The following is a 25,300-nucleotide window of genomic DNA, read 5'->3' as shown; positions in this document are numbered from 1 at the left end:
CAGTGATAGGGCAGACACAATGTTTTCCTATAGTTGTGTACTACTGATAGACCTGTCTAGTGTTGGTTTTTGCATGCTTTGTTGTGGCAAGGCTTCAGTGCTTGTTGAATAAATAGCAATATTAGAATCAGTTTTTAAGATTTTGGTAGACTGAGCATATAGCCATTATACCTAGGAGGTGCTCAGCAGGAAAGTGTCAACTGTGAAATAATGTTAGAGGGAAACGGAAGAATGGGTTACACAGAGAAATAGAAAAAAATCTAGCCATCTGGGGCCAATGTCCTTCTCTAGCCTCTAAGACACACTCTACAACAAGGAATTCCCTTCTCTGATTCCTGAACTTCTCCTGTGGGAGTCTAGGGATCAACTTCCTTGGATGGTGATGGGTCCTCATCGTTACATAGAGTTATGAGGATTACAAACCTTATGTTTGGCCCCTTAGAAAGTGATAATGGGTGACTCCTAAATCATAGTTCTATATACCAAGAACAGCCCACATCAAACATATTTCCCAACTTTTTGTGTGAAATTCTTCATAATCAATGTGTTACTTTACTCAATTATTAGTGTTGCAGAATCTAAGGATTCCAGTGGGCTATTTACGAAAAAAAAAAGCATATGGTTTTTAGAGAATTTGTATTCTTTATTTATAAATAAAGTTGCAAATAAAATTCATGTTTTTTCTTCGAGCAATATGCCTTTGGGGAGACAGCAAAGGGAGTTTTACACCCAAGGAACAGAAATCAAAAATAGAATTAAATTAAGAAATTTATTTGTTTATTTGGACATTCCTTCATTTGTTCATGTAAAAAGCGTGTATCTAGCTTGTTTTATGGAGCAAGACAGAAACAAAATGGTAGGTGCTGGGGTCAGGTGGAGAAATTTCCTCTATCCAGAGTTGAATCCTATGTTGTTTTATTTTGCTAAATTTATTAAACATTTAAATTTATATGAATGATGGTGCCTGTTCCTGGGATATTTATTCCTTCCCAGTGTAAACCTATTTCTCCAAATCATCACTATGCTAACTTAATCACTATGCTTTCAACATCTTAAATATTTTGAAAGTACTTAAGTATCTGCAAGCATGGTCTGTGAGTTGAAGGGGCTTGTGGTTTACAAGGGGAGCTAGAAATTACTCAAGTAATCATATAGAAATATAAAATTACAGACTTTAATAATTATTAAGGCAAAATTATATATAACTAAGATTTTCATAATAAGAAACAATATAAATTGGAGGGTCAAGAAAGTTCTTTTGAGCTGATGACATTTAGGGTAACTGTAACATGACTAGACACCAACTCAGAAACTAGAAAGAGGATTCCAAAATGAATGTCATTTTTAAAGGATATGAGGAAGGTAAAATTGTGGTGGATTTGAGGAAATGAAAGAAGATCATTATTGCTGGGATAGGGAATGAAGAAAAGAATGGCATAGATGAGACTAGAAAGTTAGACAGGAGCTAATTCATGCAGCAGACTGTTTTAAGGACTTTGGCATAAAGTAAAAGTGTAGTTGCAATAATTACAAAATATTGTCAAATTTTCAGTTGTTACACAGATGAATATTAATTACATTTAGTAGCTAAAGGCTTAGATTGGAGTATCTTTTTTCTTCAGAGATAGTTTTGTTAAAATGGTACCAATTAGGCTGGGCGCAGGGGCTCACGCCTGTAATCCCAGCAGTTTGGGAGGCTGAGGCAGGTGGATCACGGGTCAGGAGTTCAAGACCAGCCTGTCCAAGTTGTCGAAAGCCCGTTTCTACTAACAATACAAAAAAAATTAGCCGAGTGTGGTGGCAGGCGCCTGTAATCCCAGCTACTCGGGAGAGTGAGGCAGAGAATTGCTTGGACCCGGGAGGTGAAGGTTGTAGTGAGCCAAGGTCGCGCCACTGCACTCCAGCCTGGGTGACAGAGCGAGACTCTGTCTCAAAAAAAAGAAAAAAAAAAAAGGTGCCTATTATAAATGTGTTATTGGCTTGCAGTCTTTTTTTCTATGGAGGTATACATATGTGTATTCATGTGTTTCCATATATAATGTATTGAGATCTTACTACAAACACATATACTTTACACATTTAACATTATATCATGAATATTTCTTGTATTACACAAAAAACACTCATAACAAGTATTTAATACTCAATAGGTATTTAATAAACCATAGTATAGATGTGCCAGTATGTATTTATCAATTCCTTATTGTTGGCTATGTAGGTTTTTTATTCTTACTATTTGAAAGAATATTTGTTAACACATACTTCTACATTTTTTCTTGATATGTATAACTACAAAGGAATTGCTAAATTAAAGGTAGAGTATATTTTTGAAGACACACGATATGCATGGCAAAATGCTTTCAAAAAATTACATCATTTCACATGGTTTCTAATAGTATACAAATGTGTTCATCTGTCTGTAATTATATGAATTTGATAGATAAAAATGGTAGGTTGCTTTAATTTGCATTTCTTTTATTCCTATTGAGACCAAACATTTTCCATATGTTCTTTCTCTATTTGTTTGTTTGTCTTTCTTTTTTGTCCGCTCACACACTTTACCCAGAATATTTTAGAGGTTTTAAAATTTGTTTTGGTATTTATGGCAGCTTAAATATTATAGATAGTAATTCTTAGTCATTACAATTTTAAATATTTTATCTGATTTATCTTTTTGGTCTTTTTATAAGGTTTATGACGTAGTATTTTAGATTTTTGATAATTAAATCTTTGCTAACTTATTTTTATGACAAATATTTTCTCCATCTAAAGTTGAAACAGATGTTGCTTTATTTTGCTAAATTTATCAGACTTAAATTTGTATACATAATGCTGTCTGTTTCTGAGCTATTTATTTCTTCTCTTTATACCTGTTTCTATTCTGATTGAATTGTGGTGCTTTCAACATCTTAATTATTTAGAAAATACCTTTGTATCTTATGGGTAAAGTTAATATTTTCTCCCTCCAGATTATTATTCATTTCTTTTAAAAGGTCTTAGTTCTTTTCATATGCATATTCTTCCAATTGAACATTAGATTGAGTTGAAAAAATGACACTGATACTTTTAATGGAGTCTCCTTCTTATACATTAATTCTTGTGAAACTTACATCTTCAAATATGTCTCATCTGGAAATGTGTTATTGTTCCATTTACTTAAGCAGCTTGTATCTCAGAGTAAGGTTTTGTTATTTTCCTCATAATGACCTCACATTTTTCATTAGGGTGTTATTCCAGGTATTTCTACTTTCGTGATTGTGTTCATTTATTTTTATTATAATATTAAAAAAAAACTCTGGTATTACATCAGTGTTTTTAAAGCATGCCATTTTTATTCAACACTTTAAAAATATTTATACATCTGAGTTAGCAATTTCTCCAGCTCCAGGAAGACAGAAAATACACAGATCTGTATGTGAATGTGAGTTCAGTTCACTCAGTCATATGAACTTAGCTGGATATACCACATTAACAGACAGGATAGACCTTTTTACTTTGAATAGAAAGAGCTGTAATTCAAGTTCTGTGTCACAGATGCAATCCATACACTATGGTTTCTTTAAATAAGCCATGACCAATTGATTTTTAGTAATTATTTGCTTCCAGTAATTCATGTGAGATTATTAAAATAACCTTATAAGGTAAATATAAGAGGTTTCAAATATTCCTATCCATTAAGAACCCCAGAAATTTTCCCTATTAAAATTTTCAGAAAGAAACAAATAGGTGCACAGGAAAATCCTTATAAAATTATGTCCCTAACAGAGATTATTTGTATAATAAAAATCAAGAGGGTGAGTGTTTCTAAATATTCAACTATATGGATTGAAGACATTGTGGTAAATCCATTACAAAGATTATACTGTATATTTGTTGATGAGAAAATATATATTCTTACAACTATAAAACAATCAGCATCATAAAATTCTATAATTGCAACATATGAGAGTAGATCATATATATAGATGTATGTATATATAGAGAGATGTGTGTGTGTGTATATATATATGAACAGATATGAAGGACACACACCAAAATATACCAAAATATTAATAATAATGATTATCTTCAGATTTTAGATAATTTCAGCTTTTGTCTTTATGGTTGCTAGTATAGCCTTAACATTTACAATAAAAAAAATTTCTTTTATATTTAGAAAAAGAAGAAATATGTGAAGCCAAAAGAGAAAAACGCAGGGGAAAGAGGGAGTTTATATCATGCTTCATCTCATACCAAAACTATTGGAAGCATTTCAGAAACAAAAGACCTTAAAACTTCAAACTCTAATAAGAAATTGGGAACAAAAATCTTGAGTTCATTATACAAGGGATATTAAAAACCTTGGGCCTCAGTTTCTTTCAGAAGCCCAGCCATTGCAATTATTATTTATTATCACCTTACTTTTACTTGAATCTCTTCAACTAAAAGTGGTTTACTTCCACTTTTCCCTAATAATTTATGTATTTATGGTAAGAGATTTTCTTATTATCTTTCTGATTTGTACCTGTTTCCTATTTAATGATTTACTCTGTATGGCATACATGTCAAAGTTATCATGCTAGAAAAATTATTATGCTATAATAATTATGGTACCATCACACTGAATTAAATTATGTTTCATTGTAAATAGTAAAATGTATTAATTTTTTTAAAAGCCTTTTTATGCCAGTGGAGATAAATAAAGTTACCTTTATGTACTTTCATTAAATACAATGACAGTACAAGCCAAACGACAGAACTGATAACAAATCAACACACTCCTTCTTGTAACACTCATAAGTTGTTCTGAAATTAGCTTTCTTAGGACTATGAATTCAATGCAATGTATGGAACAGAATCTGTGCATTCTGTGAATAAAAGTTTCACTTCCAGCTCTTGTGAGTCTAGGTAGGCAGATCTTTGAACAGTGAGGTTTTCTTCCATTGATTTAAAATGAAAATGAACCTGCATTTTAAATGTGCATTCTAATTGTCCCTTTAGCACATCAGAACAGCACTATCTAATAGAAATATAATGTGAGCTACATATATAATTTTGAATTTTCTAAAATGCACATTTTTAAAAAGTAAAATGAAACAGTTAAAACTAATTTAGTAGGGCTTGGTGCGCTGGCTCACACCTGTGATCCCAGCACTTTGGGAGGCCAAGGGTGGCAGACCACCTGAGGTCAGGAGTTTGAGACCAGTCTGGGTGACATGGCGAAACTCCGTCTCTACTAAAAATACAAAAATTAGCCAGGAGTGGTGGTGCATGCCTATAGTCTCTCAACTACTCAGGAGGCCGAGGTGGGAGAATCACTTGAATGTGAGAGGCGGAGTCTGCAGTGAGCTGAGATCACACCACTGCACTCCAGTCTGGGCAACAGAGTGACTCAGTCTCAAAAAAAAAAAAAAAAAAAAAAAAAAAAAAAATTAGTAGTATACCTTATTTAATCCAATCTATCTAAAATATATCATTATTTTAACATGTAATTAAAACTTACAAGTTAATAATGAGATAATACATTATTTTTTCTACCAAACTATGTTTGTATTTTACACTTGCAGGATATTTCAATTCAGATTTTTTTATCAGGTATATTCAATGTGCATTTAGATGTCATAAGTTTTCAGCTGAGAAAGTAGATCCATATACCAAATTGTTCCAAATGTATTTAAAAGTTTTTCAGTAACTGAATCAATAATCAATTTTTAATTTAAATTCATTAAAATCAAATTAGAAATTCAGCTCCTCAGCCACACTAGCCACATTTCAAGTGCTCAATAGCCATATGTGGATAGGGGCTATTGTATTGGACAGCAAAGGTTTGGAACACATGTACAAGATGTTAACACAGAGGGAAAGTTAAAAGTTAAATCAATGCCAAACTATTGGGAATGTTTTGTCTACCGGGTTTCAAGAAACAATGACGTGACTGATATTTTTCTCATTGAATCAGCTGCTTGGCTAGTTGGCTCAATTGATAGAGTAAAACAGTTGCTGGGTTTTATATACAAATCATCTCCTTGTTTATTTGGTCCTCTAATTTTCTTAAGGCAAATATTTTTGCAAATTATGCCAAACTCTGTTTCTCCTGAATATCCCTGTTATCCTCAAATATTGCTGAGTGTCCCATGAATATAACTGTTAAATGCTGTTTTGAGTTAAAACCAAGAACACCTATATTGAGAAAAAAATTAAATGTAGTTAATGTTATACCACCATGTCTTGTTCTAGCTTCTCAACTGTCTTATGAATCATGTAAATAAGCACCATAAACATCTACTGAGTGATTCTGTAATAGTTTGGATCTACAGGTCCATCATTTGTGATGACACATAGAAGTTGGCCCAGGAAAGCTAAAAGTATGTCGTATGTCATATAATGCCTTCCATCAAGTTTAGAGCAGCATTTCTTCCCCAGCATTACAACTTTGTGTAATGGCACTTGACAGTATTGGCATTTCTGATATGACTTCTTTTGGCTAGTTCAGCATTCTTAAAAAATAAATAGTTTTTCACCCTGTGATTGAAAGGGTTAAATAGTACCAATTCATTACACTCACAAAAGGATTTATTTTGTCCTCATAAATCAGTTTTATTCCACATTTTTATTATTCCCTTGGGTGAGCTACTCCAATTGAAATCAATACAAGTGCAAGTGACACAATCAATCTCGATATTTGATTATGGATCGGAGATCCCCAGGTCCGCTTTTTAGCCAGTTTCTTTCTGATCATCTCCCCCAAAGGAATGAATATTTTTATTGGCATCTATGAGTTATGAACATGTTTAGAAAGCAGATAATAATCTTCATTTGTATACTGACAATGGAAGCCCCACAAATGAACAAGGATTAAAAAATAAAGACTTAAAATATGTAGCTATAACATCATCAAAAAACTCTTCAAATTTCTCAGTGTTTTTCTTAAGATGAAGTCATGTTTTTAAATAACTTTATTCTTTCTTTTAAAAAAAGACCTGTTAATACAACTGGTGGCTATAAACCGTATTCTTAGGGTGCTATTAGGTAAATGACTATTTTTCAAGATAACGATCTTATTTACTTTCACTTGCTTGTTTCAGAGCTGAACCATATCAACTGGTCTAGGTTAGTAATAGGAGAACAGTTAAGGTGAATAAAATGCCTTTGAAGGTATCCAGGCTAGTTCTTTTCATTTCTATAATTATGCAGGCCAGAAAGCCACCATCTGGGGGATTTAAAAGAGAAAAACAGCTCAATTTTAAATTAGAGAGCAAAATTGATTAAGTTGTTCCTCAAGAGGCCAACATTTATATATCAAACTCTCTTTGCTTTACAAACATATTTATATCTTATGATCCTTTACATATCAAATGCTTATTTTGGTACTCATGGTACCATATTATTGTTTTCTTGCCTCTGACTCTAGCCACCTGTTCTAGGTTCTTAAGCAAAATATTTGAAAAGGCACAATTAAACCATTCAGCAATTCGTTATTTGATACTTAGAATAAGGCAATTATTTGATGCACTTATCTAATCATATTCTTAAAATAAATTTCAAGGTAATGTTGACACTGCATTTGTTACTTTCAACAAATATTTTAGCCTTATTTAGTCATTTACTTATTTTCACTAGAATCCATAAAAAGGGGATGTTTCATGTTTTGGACAAATTACCTACCACTGATTTTTTTCAGGAAGACATATAACTTTGAACGTTGTAGAAAAGTATTTTAGAAGCAGTTAAAATGGTAAACCCATATTTCTTTCATCCTAGCACCATTAATTACTCTTCAGTTAATCTTATTAAGCCTTTAGAACAGCAGCTATATAAGCCATATAAGCTAGGCACTTGTATTTCCATTGGCAAACTTCCTAGGCATGTGGAATTAGGGGACTATCTAGAACTTATTTTTGTCCAGCTTCGTTTCCTTTTCAGTAATTTGCATTTATTAATGCTGAATAATGAAAGATAGTCAAAGCATTAATGAAGGTATGGTGCAGTGATGTAACACAGGGCTATATCAACAAAATGTTCTTTCCACATGCTTTGTTCAACTCTTTAAAAAAAATATTTACCCAAAAGAATCATTCTAGAAAGTGGAAATTACTCCCTTTATTCAAGAAGGCAGAATATTTTTAAAAAGTTAGCTTCTTTAATTGTTTAATTCAGAGGTTGGCAAATATTTTCTATAAAGGGACAGAAAGTAAACACTTTAGACTTTGCAGGCAATTTATTCTCTGCCATAATTACTCAATTCTGCAGTTATACCATGAAAATTCCTAGAAAGATAATTACTTTTGTTCTAATAAACCTTTATTTCCAAAAATAGGCAGCTGGCCAAATTTGGCTTGTAGACTTGTGGTTTCTGGGTCTCTGTTTTATTATAACTTGTTTATAAATTAAGATACAATTTACATACTTTCCTTGGATATTTCAATCCTTTCATGATTCATTTGATTTTGCAACAATTATGAATGCTAATCTAAAAATCCGTGTAATACAGAAAACAACATCCACTAAAATCCTACTACCCATAAATAACCAATGTTAACAAAAAGTGAACATTATTTTAGAGCTTTCTCAATTCATGGGGGATTTCTTGATAGCAAACGACAGAAACAAATTTGGTTAATTCAGGCAGAGATGAATTATATTAAAGGAATTCAACAGTTCAAAAAGTTATCAGGAAAGCTGGGGAGTCAGATTTGTGCAGAACCACAAATAACATGGCCCAGACAAGCTTGTGCCTTCTTAGGACACCCCCACCGGCACCATCACCATTCAGCTGCCTTGAAAATTATCGCTCTGCTTCTGGATTCTCAACAATTTTAGAGGCATCTTGAATAATCCTTAGTTGACTGTGAGCCATTGTTTCACTGGATCAAGCTCTGTAGTCCTTAGGTGAAAGCAGTGCAACTGACTGGCAATATCGTGGTCTTACCACATGAACTTCAGCTGTCCTTTCATTTACAAAAACAAAGAAAATTAAGTTATATTTCTAATCATTTATTTCTACATACCTATTATCGTCTCCCTGATTGTTGTAATTTCTTGATCTTTTTTCTTGTACATGAATTACGAGTCTCTCAAGGCTTTTCATCATACCATTGATTTAGATCTTAGCTCTATCTATTCTGTTCCTGGCTTTTTCTAACTTATTTATTAAATACTTAATGCATTTTTAAATTTCCAGATTGTTTCTCTGTCTCTGCAGTATCATTTTATCATCTTATAGGGAATATATATCATTTTTCCCCAAACTGCATGGTTATTTTGTCTTTTGATGTTAGAATCCTTTCTTTCTCTTTAGCTGTATGTACAATACTCTTTATACATTTTTTTCTTCAACCTCATCTTGCTTATGCCTTGTATGGGCAGTTATGTCCAGATTTTGCTCTGGTTCTGAGCTTGGTCTACTTCCTTTCCCTTCTGGTGCTAGTCAGTCTTCTTTTGACCTAAACTTTGAGCACTAGGTGTTGCTAGAGAGTGCAAAGATGCACTGGGCAGAATTCTGGGGACTCCAGATTTTGTCTCCTCTGAGATCCTATTATATGGCTTTTGTGGCAGCACTTGCTGCATTTATTCACATGCATCTCCCAATCCTGGGAACACCAGCTTCTTCCCCCAACTTAGCACAGGGCTTGGCAGAATGGCCAGCCCTGATTTCTCTTCCTATCTCTGCAGACTCCACTCATTTCATTTCTCTACACATTGGAGAGGATTTATTTGGCTTATACTCCTTCCTCTGGGAACAAAGGTAGGAGTTGTGCTATACTAAGAAAGAATTTATCATATCTTTCTTCTTTTAGGTTTCAATTTCATGTCAGTCATTTTTTTCATTTTCCTTTATACATTTGTACCTGGAGAATTTTCAACTAAAATTGTTAATGTTACTGTTTTCATAGCTTGTTTCCATTCTGTCACGTATTTTGGAAAGACAGTTGTGTGGTACCACTTAATTTAGAAGCTGTGAAAGTTCACAATTTGTCCAAAATCTCTTTCCAGCAAGGTGATTCATATATACAGTTCAGAGACTAACTCGGAGACTGTAAGGCGGCTTCTGACTTTCCCCACCTCCTAGTGTTCATGTCCTTGTTTACTCTCCTTCCCTTGGGTATCTTCAAAACCTGTGACTTGCTTCTCACCAGTAGAACATAACAAAGGTGATAGCATGCCACCTCCGTAAGATTGTAACCTATCTTGCTAGGAGACTCCCTCTTTTTGATACAGTAACTGGTCACGCTGGGAGACCCATATGGGAAGGAATGAGGGTGAACTCCAAGCAACTCAAAACTAGTAACTGAGGGCAGCCTTGAGCCAATAGCCAGAAAAAAACTGAGACCCTCAGTATCGACAGCCTACAACAAATTGAAAGCTACCAACAACCACCTGAGCTTGAGAGAGATCCTTCCTCATTGGACCCTTCAGTTGGGACTTCAGTCCTGGCCAACACCTTGACTGCAGTCTTTTGAGACCCTGAGCACAGGACCCAGTTAGCTGTGCCAGACTCCTGACTCACAGAAACTATGAGATTATAAATGTATGTTGCTAAGTTTGTGGTAATACCATGATACATTGATATACAACTAACACAGGAACACCTGACTGTGTGACTGTAGCATATGAAACAGGTGGAACTCAACAGCAAAACATGGTATCATTCTCATCCAGACCCCCAAATCGTTGCTCTTCTTTTACAGAGTAACCATCTCAAGTATATATATTCCAGTAATTAGAAGAAATTGTTAAACATGTCATTAAACAAAGAATGGACCATAGGCTTTGTCTGGGATCAATAATGGTTGTCAAATTGCTCGTCTGATCCTAGTAGCACCATAGGCTTAGCATGTTCAGCATGGTTAGTAAGGCTCTACCAAAGTGTTTAGAAGGAAACACATTTTGGTGATAAAATAGTTGTGTTCATGTCCAGTGTTTGGTGTGGAAGCTGGGAACCACTTTCTCTGGGAGTATATTTGTTCAAGTAACTCTTAGCTGATTGAGATAAGGCATCAGTTTATTCAGTTGGAAAAAAGTTTCCTCAAATGGCAAATAATAAGTCAAAGTGGGAAAAAAACTCTGACATATCAGAGCATAACTTGGTTAATGAAAATAAACCATACTTCTACAATTTACGATATTCACAGTACATCTCTGAATTTACTCTCTCTTTCTGTGTGTGTTTATATACATATATACAGTGAACTATACTGAATTTTATATATCATATAGTGAACTTTATATATAAAATGTGTACTATACATGCATATATACATATATATTTCTTTAAGTTTTATGACTATTTTTAGAGCAGTTTTAGGATTACGGAAATATTAAGCATAAGGTACAGAGATTTTTGTCTATCCTTCATGCATCGTAATTCCTTTCTGATGTTCATAAAATGAGATCCATTTAGGAAAATCTGACTGTGATACATAGAGAAAGCTTGATGGGAAAAAATAAAACATGCTTCAACAAACTTTAAAAAATAATTTGCAATATTTAGAACAGTAATTGTGCCTGCACATTAAAAAAAAGAACAACAGAACAAAACACAAAGATTCTAGATATCTATAGAGCTGTCGTTGCTCTTGTATGGGCACAACCAGGGCAAATGTGTCTGAAGCATCTTTTGGTGAGTTGATAAAATGGTGCATGCATTTATTCCCTGCACTACAATTGTCATACTAGAAGAATGACCAATTTAAAGAGGAGTCAAAGAAGTACAGCTTTGACTAGATGACAACTAATTAAAATCACTATTACAGTAATTACAGTAATGTAAGAAATATGATGCATTAATCGAGCACCGTCCTCAGGAGGTCTTAGTGGTTCATAGGCTATTTATTTCTTTCTCTTTCAAATGTTCTGTGAAGAAGACAGCTTTGTGGGCATATGTCTATAAATATTTTATACATTGTCAAAAACGTAGGGCCAAGAATAGATTTCTTTCACCATATATTAATTACAAAATAAACAAACACTCAGCACCTTTCAGCTTCCTAACAACATGAGATCTATCAGAAAAATGGAATTTGGAAGAAACACTTGCTTTTTGGTTAAAATAATTTAGAATAATATTTTTGGAAGGAATAAATAACTGTAACTTAAATATTAATACAGGCTATCTAGAATGACCTGAAATTCTTGGCTCACAGTAAAGGCTGATTTTGCCAGTTTACCTTGGTCATAACTCTATGTCTTCTGATTTTGGTATTGGCAGAATTTTGTGATACTGAGATGGAACTAAACAACTCTAAAATTTAGACCTCAATACCAGAAAAACATAGTATTTCTTTGTACAGCAAGAAGTGGGAAAAATTAGTTAATACTTTTTCTACCCTAAGATGTAATTGGAATTCAGAAAAAGACTAACTTAAAGCAGGACCAGGCCTGACATATAAAATTCTCACAAGGTAACAAGAATCAGTTTGGTTTGTTCGCTGTCATTTCTCATTATAATCTTTGTCATGAGAATGGATTCATGTTGTGCCATTTTCTGTTCTTGTTACAATCTTTGTCACATGAATAAGATATCAGGATGTTAATGCCTGGCATACAGTATTGCATGTGTGATGATACTGTACAGGACTACACTGACCTTTGCAATATTATGTATTCTGATTGGTTGTTCATGTCACCTCTTTCCCACAAGTTAATAAGGCTGTAAAAAGGAGAGAACTGAAACGGCCAGCCAGTCAAATTATAGAATATTGAAAAGGTCAGAGCAGTACAGCACACAGGAAAAAAAAATTATGGAATATATGGTGCATTAAAATTATTGTGACAATGATTATAACAAGAATAGGAAAGGATACCCATTTATGTTATTTCAATCTAGAGAACCCCATAGGATGGTATCCTCGGGACAGCAATCATTTACGCATCCCTGAGTCATACGTGTGAAAATATCCATTTATGCTGTTTTTTCCTTAAAAAATAATTGCATAGAAGATTTTCTACTATTCAACAAAAAAGAACATTGAAAATAAGATTTTCATCTTACAAAAGGGGCATTAATATTGTTAACTTTTCAGTTAAGACTTTGTATCTGAGACTAAAGGTTTTTTTATAAGTAAAATCTGTTGTTCATATGAGGTTTATTTGGTCTATTTTTTCATGTAACACTTTTCTTTGAAATAAAATAGGACTGAATGGATTAACCTCTTTCAAGACCCTTTAGAATGTGGGATAGACTGAAAGAGCAGTTAGGAGTTTATTTAGAAATTCTACATGATCTATACAAAACTTATTTTATCTTTATGATGTGTGATGTTGGCCAATACACAAAAAATCTTTTCTTCCTCTGCATCTTCAGTGGAAGATAGTGACAAAGAGGTATAATACTTAAATCAGAAACCCTGATATTACTGTTCTTAATTGTGCAATAATGACTACTGATTTTTAAAATTGTTTTTATGCACATTTTAAATTTTTCTTATAGAACAGCTTCATTGGATTTTGTAGTCTATAAGGAGACATCTGTTTTAAACCTCAGCTTTACATTTATTTCACTAATAGAGTAAATATATTATAGTCCAAAGCTAGAGTCTGGACTCTAGAAGAATCATCCAGGATCCCAGCCCCCTATGCTCCAGTGCTCATCCAGTAGGCCTGGGGTAGAATTCAGATATACAAATGTTTATGAGGTACCCGCACATGATTTTGATGTAGGTTGTGCCTGGAACAGTGGTATTGGTAACCTCATTTTGCAAAGAGCTAAGTGAGATCCCCAGTTAAAGCCCTATAGCTCAGACCAAGCCACAGAGGGTGGAGGAGGGCAACTCAACTTCAAATCACAATGCTTGGGTGGAGGTGAGGCAGGCAGTGGGGAGTCGTTGTTCCAGAACACAGAAGCTTAAAAGGTCTTGCACCATCCACTTATACTCACAAATAGGGTCAGATTGGAGGGCCTACCAGACAGGAATGGTCACCTGCGATAGGACATGCTTATCACTTTCACAATTTCAAGCTTGATTTTTGAGGCTGAACCAACGAGGCTTTCCAGTCCACTGAAAGCCCAGTTTATGCAGTGAAAAGTGGCAAAGCACAACCATCTAAAGAGCAGGAATCTGAGGACATGCATTTTAAAAATCTACCCCTCCCCCGCCAATATTGAGGAGCCTAGATTCCTAAAGTTCAAAGGAAGAAAGGAAAGACAGTGAGAATGAAATGGAGGAAGAACTAAAATCTGTGGATCCTGCTTTGGTTTTGAATCTGGACATTTTTGAGCTTCATTGAGGGCTGAAATCCTGTCAGCTACTCTAGGTCTGTGAATTGAACTGTATGTTTGTAGGGGTGAGAGAACATTAGACTCACTCAGCTGCATGGTTCCTGGAGATGTACAAGTTCTTTTTTGAGCTGAGCAAAATGGTTATGTAATTGCATGCTTCTCATAATTATTGAGTAATTATATACTTCTTATAATTACTGAGTATTCATTGTTCTATAACTAGAACTTAATGTTACAACTAATTATATAATTACCATGTATTAATGTTGTTATCTAGGAAGCTTAGAATAAAGTGCACTTATATATTTCTCCCTGCCATGCCATTTTCAAAGCAAGAAATAGTGTTCGTTTTTTGTTTGTTTTACAACTCAAAATTTCCTTCAAAAACAAACAAGCAAAATGCAATGGAGAAAACTTCACCAACATTATAATCATACACATTTACTTATTTATTTTGTATTTGTCCCTGGCTGAAAATTTGTAAAATTATATTCACATGGCTCAATTTTAGAATTTCCATTGTTGCTTTACAAATTTCATTCTTTTATAAGACCTGCACAGTTATACTACTTGAGAGTCAATTGAATATCTGCTTGAGTCTATAGGACAAGCTGACCTTTTTGAAAGTTTACAATTGAGCATGTTAATGACAGCAGAAATACTTCCAAGGAGCTCAATATTATGGGGACAGGAGATCTTCCCATCCTGACCATGTAATTGATCTTAGGCAATGGTTAGGATGTTCACATTTAATCTTAACCAGGTTTCTTGAGAGCAGGAATTATGTCTTATGTACTTGGGGCATGTTCTCGTCAGTGCCTAGCAAAGCCTTCTCCTTGCATGCAGTTGGAGCTCAATAATCCTCAGTAGAAGCAAGTTGACTAGTTGTAAAGAACCTGTGAAAGCTAAAATGGCATAAATTGGAAATGTCTTTTTAGTACATAATGAAATTATCAAAGGCTGCTTTGTAGGTTTTATAACGTCTTGCTAATATGTATTACACATATAAAGGAGTGCATTATCTACTTCCATTTTAGGACCTTGAAATCACTCTTTAAGCTATGAATATGTCTTTATCTGCTTTTACTGAAAGTGAGTAGAAATTATCATTGTCATGTTTTAGCCCACAAGCACTGTTTATTTCTTTTGAAATAAACTACTTCTTTGGACGTGCCAATTTTGGGTCCAGAGTAATAAATTATATTATGCCACTAGGGCTCTCTTCTGCTCATGGAAAAAACTCCTGAGTATTTTGTAACAGATTTTCCGGTGACCTCCTCCATCCCCAAATTGTTATAAGTATCTTTTTAAATAACTTTTTGTATGTTTTTAAAATGTGTTGGACCTACCCACATTTCAAGAAAATAGTCAAGTAATAACCAGATATCAGAATCTCTTTTGCATGATTTGATCTTCATTAATTTCAGTTTGAAATATAATCTGATGGGACAGTGGCACATTGGTAGGGGATGAGATTAGTGCTGCTTTGTTCATTGAAAAACCTTAGAATTTTGATTAATAATACATTGTTAGGTTGGAAGGGGTAGAGAATAGGTAGGCAATTGCTACTGAGAAAATGAAATACAGGGAATAAAATTCTTAATCACTTGCTAGTTCTAAATGGCTAGAATGTATCAATTGTTGGGATTACAACAAAAACAATAACATCATTCCTAGCTGCTGTTTATGAGCAACTAATATGTGCTGGATATGATAAAGAAATCATCTTACTTGATTTTCACAATAGCACTGCAATGTAAATACTGTATTATCATTCCCAGTTCACAGTTGAAGGACCAGATATTCAGAGATATTAAATAAATTAGCAAAGAGCACATTACTAAAGAATACAAGAACATGTTCAAATGCAGGACTTTCTGACAACCAAATTTATGTTCTTTCCTTTGCACTATACTTTGCTACTAAACTGTGTTAAAATATAATGTTTTTGTAAATATTATAAACATTGCATTTTGTATACTATACGATGCAAGATCACTTTTAGTATGATGCCATCTTTTACTTTTTAAGCATTTGTTCAATAAAGATTATATCAGTATCTGGAGATCTTGCGAGTATGCTTGTTCTTCCCTTTGAAGCTCAATATCATGTGCTTTTTTAATCCATTTCTCTATATCTGCAGAAATTGTATGTGAAAGATTAAATGTACATATAATAAAAAGTGATGTTATATAGGAAGAAGGTTATTTGAAGTAAATATTGGTGCTCTTTTAAAGAAAAAATCTCACTCTGTCACCCAGGCTGGAGTGCAGTGACACAATTGTAGTTCATTGTAATCTCAAATTTGTGGGTTCGAGTGATTCTTCCACCTCAATCTCCTGAGTAGCTAAAACTACAGGGTCATACCACTGCGACTAGATAATTTTTAATTTTTAATTTTTTTTTTGTTTTTTAGAGATGAGGTCTTGCTATGTTGCCTTGCCTGGGTGGTACTCTTAATCATTCATTTTTCTGTTTTTTAAGAGTTATTGTATCATTTCTAAAATTGACAAAAATTAAGCAATATTTTAAAATATCGTATCATAAATTTTTCAGGAAAGCATCTAATATAGAAAAGTGTTACAATTTTCATTTGTAGCCCTTTTCTTATTTTAACCCTAATTTCTGACTCTTAACCTGAAATTTAACCTAATGGTGTAAGAGAGAGATAAAACACTGTTATTAGGCAGCAATATTTTCCTGCATTGTGGACTGATGAGATTTAAGAATGGATTTGCTAAAGCTTTGGAAGGAGAGTGGTGGTGGGAGCAGGGTGAGGACATATAGAGAGTGACTCTTTTATATAGCTAGGCAGCTTCTGCATTTTCTCATAAAGCTAAAAATATTAGATCTTCTGGTCAAAGTGGACATATAGTACCTCCCATACCCAGTTGCTTTTCAGGATATTCTGACTAATTCTAATTTAAAGAGGTATTAGATAGAAAGAAATCCACCCACATTTCAAGCAAAGTGAACAGAAAATACCTCAGTTTGTGATATATACAATATCTGACTCATATGTCTGAGTATAGTACGTGTATCCAGAACCATTCTATTTGAGGAATAATGTATTATTTCTTCCTGTCTGCATATCCAAAAAAATTCAGGGATTTTTACTGGAAAAAGAAAACTCAAAAAAGTATAAACAACTCATCAAGTAATCAATTTCTACATTTGTGCAATATTTTTACTTATATGCTTGATACTTGTGATATGGCTTTATCCTACAGTGATCTAAGAATATTCCTCAAATATTTTGATTGCTGTGATGAATGAATTGGCCAGGTCAACCCAGATAACACTTTCGTTCACAAGATAATACAATCCAAATATGTGCATTGATAGAAGCACGTGTAATGCCTCTTAGAGTCGTAAAGTTACAGACCTATTTGGTACAGTATATTTAGAAACTCAAAAAAATACTCAAATAATATCAAGAAAGAATTCTTAAATATGTATTTATTTTAATAATTTTCTTTTTTAATCAGTAGGTAATAATTACACCCTTCTGAATGTCACAAAAGTCATGTACAGTGGAGAAGAGACAAACCTTTGGGTGCTCATGGATGGGCTGGTTCCTTTTACCAACTATACCGTACAAGTGAATATTTCAAATAGCCAGGGAAGCTTGATAACTGATCCTATAACAATTGCAATGCCTCCAGGAGGTAAGTCTATGCAAATGTTGGCTATCGAATTTTATATAAATGCCCTAGAATTAAGTGACCATTGAATATCTTGTTTGTTTTTACAGGTACTTTATTTTATAACTTAGAGGCTCAATTATATTTCTGGTTCTTTTGATTGTTGTTGTTTTGCTTTGTGTATTCAGATTCTTTAATTGACGGTCTTTCACTGTTTTGCTGAGACTGCTTTCATCCATCTCACACTGTATGTGTATGTGTGCCTACATACCATACATACACACACATATCTCTCTGGATTTCTGCATGTTAAGAAAATTGGGAAATGTTTTTGTTCAAGACTTTACTTAAAGCCAAAATTTATATTTGCAATTTGAGTTTCCATTTTCTACTGCAGATGGTTTTCATTCCTGGTGTTCTAAATAACTAGTTCAATTGTATACTTCAAGTACTTCATTTGGCAAAAAAAGGCAGGGTGTAGACGATAGAATAGGAAATTTCCATTTGCATTACTGAAAAACACCTTTAAATTCCTGATCCTAATAATTACAATTCAGCAGGGCCACATTCATGTGTGAAATGTGATACAGTCTGGATATTTTTATTTTAAATATTTCTATAAAAATCAACCTATTCACAATTGCCATTATTTTGATGTGCCATCAGCTTCACCATGTTTTAACTCGTTGTGGGAAATAATCACATTGAGGAAAACCCCTCTAGGGTTGACATGGATGGCCCTTGAACAGAAAGCATGCCTAAAAATGTTAAGAGCATGATTCTCCATTGAGTGCTAAAGAATGTATGTTTTCTGAAAATCCTGAAAGCAAAGGACCGCAGGATATCCAGTGTCTGCCCTGTAGCCCATCTCCCAGGAATGAGTGTATTCTGGACTAAGGGAGAATGTCACAATCTTATATCAGCAATCTGAAGGGCAGGTTAACCCCACTTCCAGTTATGAAGAGTGTAAGAACAGAAAATGCCTTATCACTGGAGAAAAATAAAGGAAATCTTCAGGTTGCATGGAACCACTCCCCTGCAAAAAAGATTCATTACCTGTTGTATCATAAAATCACTCACTATTATCTACCTTTTATACCATTATTAAAATTAATGAATTGATGTTTACTAAAACAGTTGAAACTCTACATGTCAGAAGCTACATTACTTAAGAAAAGAATGCATAAAAGAAACTTTTGAGGCTGATCAACTCAGGTTAGTATCATATTTATTAAGAAAATAATTTTAAAAGGGAATTGAATTTAGATATATTTATTTAAAAATTGAGACTGGAACACAAAATAAAACAAACTCCCTAAGATAAAATAAACCTTAGGTGTTCATATCTTCATTTTTCACTTCAATACACATGCTACGAAGGATAGAAAACTGTGATGACTCTAAACCCTAGTATATAATATCCTTTATTCAGATTTAGAAATTAAAGAGTAATCAGTGCCATAATGGAGATTTTTAAGTTATATAGTCATACCTTTTCTACAGGATATATACAATATTTAATAAGCATGTTTATTTTATGATATTTATATGGATGTAAACAGTTTGTGATTTACAGTAATTTATAATCATATTCATAAAACAGGGCAAATTTAATTAATTGTTTATGTGTTGAGGAATGTATGGTCTAATAATTTGTTATGTATACATATATCATGATTCAATTAAAAATAGCAAGCTCCTACTGCTAACTGAATATGCGTTATATGAATATACCTGTCAGTAAAAGGGTTAATATTATGCAAACAGGAAGAAACTAAAATATTGTTTTATAGTGGTGCTGTCAAACTGAGTAAACTGTTAACTGAGGCTTATCTTCATCTTCGCTCTGTGGATGCTTATCTGTGTCATTACCATAATGCACTGCAGGCCCACACTCTCTGGGCCTGATGCAATCCTTCACTTTATGTATTCAAAAATCTAGAATTTGGGAGTCAGTCCTTCACCAAAGAGGAAGCAGATGTCTTCAAAGACACACAGTGATTCGCTAAAGTTTATTATGGCCATTAGGACATACTTTCTTTTTTCATTAAATTGTTGTTGATTACAATTAGGAAACTTATAGCATTAAAATTATCTTTTTTATGACCTTGTGGCAGTTTAAAGGTGATACCTCATTGATTAAATAGGTTTTAGTTCATGCTTCCTTTTACTTAATGATCTGAAAACATATTATCCTGATTTACACATAAAAATCATGCTGAAAAGCATGTGGCATTCACTAGAATATGTGTGTTTAAGTAGAATTAAATTAGTACTGAGAGTTATTAAAGAAATCTTCCATGCCTTTGTCCAGTGAACTGTGTTTCATTATGAAATGAATAATAAATGAACCAATATGCAGAGGCGAACCAACTTATGGGCAGAATAGGTTCTATATGCTATTTACTTTTCCATTATATTTGGATAGCTATCATTATTGCCAATTCCTTGATTTCAATATTAGATCTCTTTTATGGTGATGTTGAAATCCTAGTATCTTTCAATGCTGGATAATGAAAGATTTGTAATGATAATATCCTTAGCTATGCTTCTTTTGCATAGTTTTAAAACATAATAATAAAATAATTGGGCAAAACAAAATGCTCTTTTTTACTTCACCAAATATATGCTATCAAATCTGACCTGGAAAATCCCATTTACCCATTTAATCTGGCCAAATCCTTCTCATTTTTTAGGCTCGAACCTAGAAATTGTTCCATCAGAAAGTCATCTTTTGCCAGCAGAGGCTGAGATAGGACCTTTCTGTATCCCAGACAACAGTTACGTTATACTCAAATTGCCTGTTTAATCTGTCACAATCACTGGTTATAAGATTCTATAGAGTAGGAACTGTTTCTTACTCACATTTTTATCTTCAGTGCCTAGACTAAACCTGACACATGGTAGGTGCATAATGAATAATTGCTGAATGAATAAATTAGTCAAGATTGCTTAACTACTAGTTTAAAATTTTAAGCTTATCATTGCTCAAGCCCGCCAGGCCTCATCCCAACCTGAGCAACCTTGTATTTTAGCCAGCTGTGAAAATGTGACTTTCTCTCTACACCATTGTCCAATGTAGGAATGCTCTGGTTATGTAGATAAAATTGGGAGCTCAAACTATAAGGAGGGTGAGTGTATTGGAGGTAAGAAATATTCTCATGTTACACCAACTCATCACTCTTTTATTCTTCCCTATAGTGGTTACTTTTCTCAGGTGAGCATAGAATAAACAACCCTTAGTTTAGGTAGGAATTTGGAAAGGAGAGGCGAAAGGGTCATACTCCAAAGAATTTTACCAGGATACATCATCTCTTAATTGATGGTTAGGACACATCTTATTTGCCAGTCCTACCTCTATTTTTCTGATGAGAAAAAAATATATAATTAAGAATATGATAAACACAAGTTATTTGAAGATAGAAAGTAAAGCAAGAAGATGGTGCTACTAATAATTTGGCACATAGATGAACAGTGGCAAATCCCAATTAATACACATTTTTTATTTGGAAACTTCAGTTTAAATATTATTTGGACAACAGGAGGAGCGTCTCTCTTTTTTCTAATTATGTAGCAGATCCTTCCCTACTTCTGCTCACTCAAGTTTTTTGTATTTCTACAATTACTATATTTTTAGGTTGTTTGTAATAACATAATGCTCATATTTGGCACTAAGGTACTCTTGGAAATAAAGAATATATTTAATCAGAGCTCTTGAATAGCATTATGGTACAGGTTCAAGAGTTCTAGGAAAGGAATTAAAAAAATAAAAACGAATCCAAATGTTAATCCATAAATATGAAACTTTCCTATGGCCTTTACCCCTTCAAGGTCTGGAGTTACTAATGGGGTTAGGATTTCAACGCTTAATGGGGCTCAGTGCATTAGTGTTTTGTATGCATGGAATTCAGCATTCAGTTTAATAAGTGGTTGACATTGGTGATGTCCCTTAATTTGCTTAAATCTAATTGGCTCTTTTATCAGTCAAACCTGTATGGATTGGCAATTGATCAGAAAGGGTCAGCCATGACTCTGCATGTAGTTAAATGATGGAAACACCAGTTAAAGTCGCAGTTGCATGATAATAAGCAAAAGAAGAACAAATGAGCTTAGAGGAGGAAGGCAAAGAAGCTTAGAAGTTTTGCAGGATCTTCAAGTTCAGAACAAAGGCATTATAGAGTATATAAATTTTAAATACACTGCATTTTGCCTCCAGACTTAAACCTTTTTTTTTCCAGATGAACTGAAATCTTGTCTGAAACTGTCTTTGTTACATCAAAGAACTACTCAGGAAGCTAAAAGAGACAGAAGAAGCATAAAAGGGCATAGTTTAAAATGATTAGTGACACATTCCATACTGACGAGCTGGAAACAGATTTTTTATGAAAGTTTTATATTATTCCAAAAGGAATAATTCTCTTCTGTTTATCTTTTTCTGAACTGCTTTATTGTAACAGTGAAAGGAACTTGGAGCCACCCTGGTTTGTGAACCTAATCCAGTTTTCCTCTGATAATAAATAATTTGTCATTTGTACTTTTAAATTGATGAGAATTATTATAATCGACAGAGAGTATAAAATACTAGGCTTGAGAAACCTATTTATTTTCCCCAAAGTGTTATTAGAAAACCAAAAATTGAAAAAGGCAAAATGGTTGTGAGTAATTTGTTTTACAGGGTCTTTTCGTCTGTCTCTCCTTCCCTGAACCCCCTCCCCACCTCTCCCCCTAAAATATCAATGAGAAAAAAATAAAAAAGAAAACCATTAGGAATTAAAACTGAGGCATAAGCATAGACTTTGTAGTCCTAGAAACATGGATTTAAATCCACCTCTTTCACTCACTGCTTGAGTGACTATGAGCAAATTTGCAAATATAACTGAGCCTCAGTTTGCTCATCCATTAAAGAGGCTGGTTGGTAATTCCCACATCAGGTGGAGGATTTAACAACGTAATATATGTAATGTGTTTAGCGTATTGCCTGTCTTGGTAAACATTTGGTGCTTCCTACCTCCTTTGTTCTATTTTCCTACTAAGACTCTTTTTGGGGGCCTGGAAAATTCCCTACAGAAAAAGTAAGTAAAAAAAAATCTGTCTTTCACATAGACTGCAGAGACCAGAATAATTTCATCTTGCTACATCCCTTTCCTTTCCTACACTTACTCCTTAATATGTTGACATACGTATGGTCAGGCCAATAACCCTGCTAAGGGGTGGTTGTGATGCATATTAGATGATGAAGTAAGCAGGAAGCATGGGAAGTGACTTTCTTTTTGAAATATCTTCAGCCTCCTCTTCCATGACCTCCAGATCATAATTTGTGAATGATTTCTTACATCAAGCTCTCATTGCTTATCTTAGGATTTCACATTTTTTCTTAATAAAATTCTTCTGTGTTTATAAAGAGTTCCTTATTGAATATAATTATGACTTTTTAAAAAATGTCTATTATCTGTATATTTTATTCACAAATACTTTTTTTACATTGTTAATGTTAGACAAAAGCAAGTAATTTGAAATTTTATTCTAATAGCTTTTCACTTTTTCTTAATTGTCCTCAAATACATATATTTAAAAGTTACATCTTGGAATTCAAACTTTTTTTCAATTTTCACTAAATAGCAAAGTTTAGTAGTTGTTCAGCCAATATGCTTTTGAATAACTGAATAAAATGTTTGCTTTAAAAAATATTAGTATATGATTTTTGCCCAGTAATACCACTAAAGGAATAATATATTAATGACTAACTTTTTTGAGCTTGAACTACTGAATTCCATTGTGTTGAGAATTTAAGAGCTGGAATATTCTTTCAAGTATTGCTATATAACAAGCTACTCCAAAAATTAGCAACATAAAACAATCATTCTGTATTATTTCTCACCTGATTGTATGAGTTGTCAGCATGGTTCTTCTGGCTTAAGGAAGCTGGACTGGGCTTTTTTAGAGTTCCCGGGGAAAACTCAGGGTTTCAAGAGTCAAGCCCCAGTGTGCAAGCCCTGAAAACTTTTGCTTGCCTCAAACTGTCCAAAGCAAATTTCTTGCCCAAGTCAAAAAGCATGCATGCTGGAATGTATGATTTACTGGAGCCTGATAATTTATCAGTCTTCCATAAATGTTTAAATGATTGGTTTTTAGATCGTGTATGTATGTGCGTATATGTACACACACATACATGCAAAAAAAATATTTTTTTCTTTTAAATTAGTCCTGTTTTTGAAATAATGATGTACTAGCACCAAAAATAATGAAGAAAGTAGTTTACTAAATTTTTCCTGAAAAAGATACAAAAAAATCTTTCCGTCTCTACTAAAAAATACAAAAAACTAGCCGGGCGAGGTGGCGGGCGCCTGTAGTCCCAGCTACTCCGGAGGCTGAGGCAGGAGAATGGCGTGAACCCGGGAGGCGGAGCTTGCAGTAAGCCATGATCCCGCCACTGCACTCCAGCCTGGGCGACAGAGCGAGGCTCCGTCTCAAAGAAAAAAAAAAAAAAAAAAAAAAAAAAAAAAAAAAATCTTTCCTTACTTGACAGTTAATTTTGACATTTTATTTCAGTATAAAGATCAAGAAATGTATGTCAATAGATTCTTGTTTAAACTGTTTGTAGCTCCCTACTGGAGGGAAAATTCTGATCTCCTTTTATAAGTAGGTGATTAAAAAAAAATCTTAGTTATTTCTCAAATCTAGGGCTTGAGTATTCTGATTTCTGCTTGTAACTCTGAGCTGTGAGAGTAGAAACTGTGTGTACTTTGTATATCTTTTGTAGCTCCAGTGTCTAGCATAAAATATTTGCTGAATAAATTGCCAGAACCCTTCGTGGCAGTGATAACTTGGAAAATAATCCTGAAAGTTATCTTTTGCTATTGCTGTATCTTTTACTTGGATAAACATTTTCCAGGATTAAATTCAACATTTAGGGTTTAATTCATCCTAAAATCATTTTTAGTCCTGTTTAAGATTACCATAGCAGTGTAAAAATGCATAATATAAGACCCTCTGGAGGCGTGTTTATAAATTTGTGTATTTAATTGTCTGTTTTACCTACCATTTTATTTTTTATTTTTAAATAATTCTGACTTTTATATTATGTTTAGGGGTACGTGTGCACACTTGTTACATGGATATATTGTATAATGCTGAGGTTTCAGGTATGATCGATCTTATTGCCCAGGTAGTGAACAGAGCACCCAACAGTTTTTCAGTTCTTTGCTTTCTCCCCCTTTCCGCCTTCTAGTAGTTTCCACTGTAACCACCAATTTCAATTAACTTACCTATTGTGACTGGTGGTTGAACACTTAATTGAAAATAATGATTAAAACAGAACATTTAAAAAACCTAAATATATATTTAACGTAACTTTAATTTAGAACACATAGATATATTTATCCATGTTATATAGGACCAAGTTGTTTTCTTGGAGTGTTAATTTAGTATTTCTAAGTCCAGCATATTTGCTACAAAAACT

At 33.6% G+C, this 25,300-nt stretch overlaps 1 protein-coding gene across 1 annotated transcript in view; it reads left to right on the top strand.

Annotated features, from left to right (window-relative positions):
• The window catches only part of USH2A (usherin), a 797,990-nt gene that overhangs the window by 464,791 nt on the left and 307,899 nt on the right, over positions 1 to 25,300 (top strand). Inside the window, exon 37 of the mRNA XM_015116260.3 lies at positions 17,686 to 17,865. Within this exon, the coding sequence (XP_014971746.3) occupies positions 17,686 to 17,865 (180 nt within the window). The remainder of the gene's footprint in view (positions 1 to 17,685; positions 17,866 to 25,300) is intronic.

Source organism: Macaca mulatta, chromosome 1 (genome assembly GCF_049350105.2).
Source record: "Macaca mulatta isolate MMU2019108-1 chromosome 1, T2T-MMU8v2.0, whole genome shotgun sequence".
Classification (NCBI taxonomy): domain Eukaryota; kingdom Metazoa; phylum Chordata; class Mammalia; order Primates; family Cercopithecidae; genus Macaca; species Macaca mulatta.
This window is presented reverse-complemented; position numbering and strand designations above follow the sequence as displayed.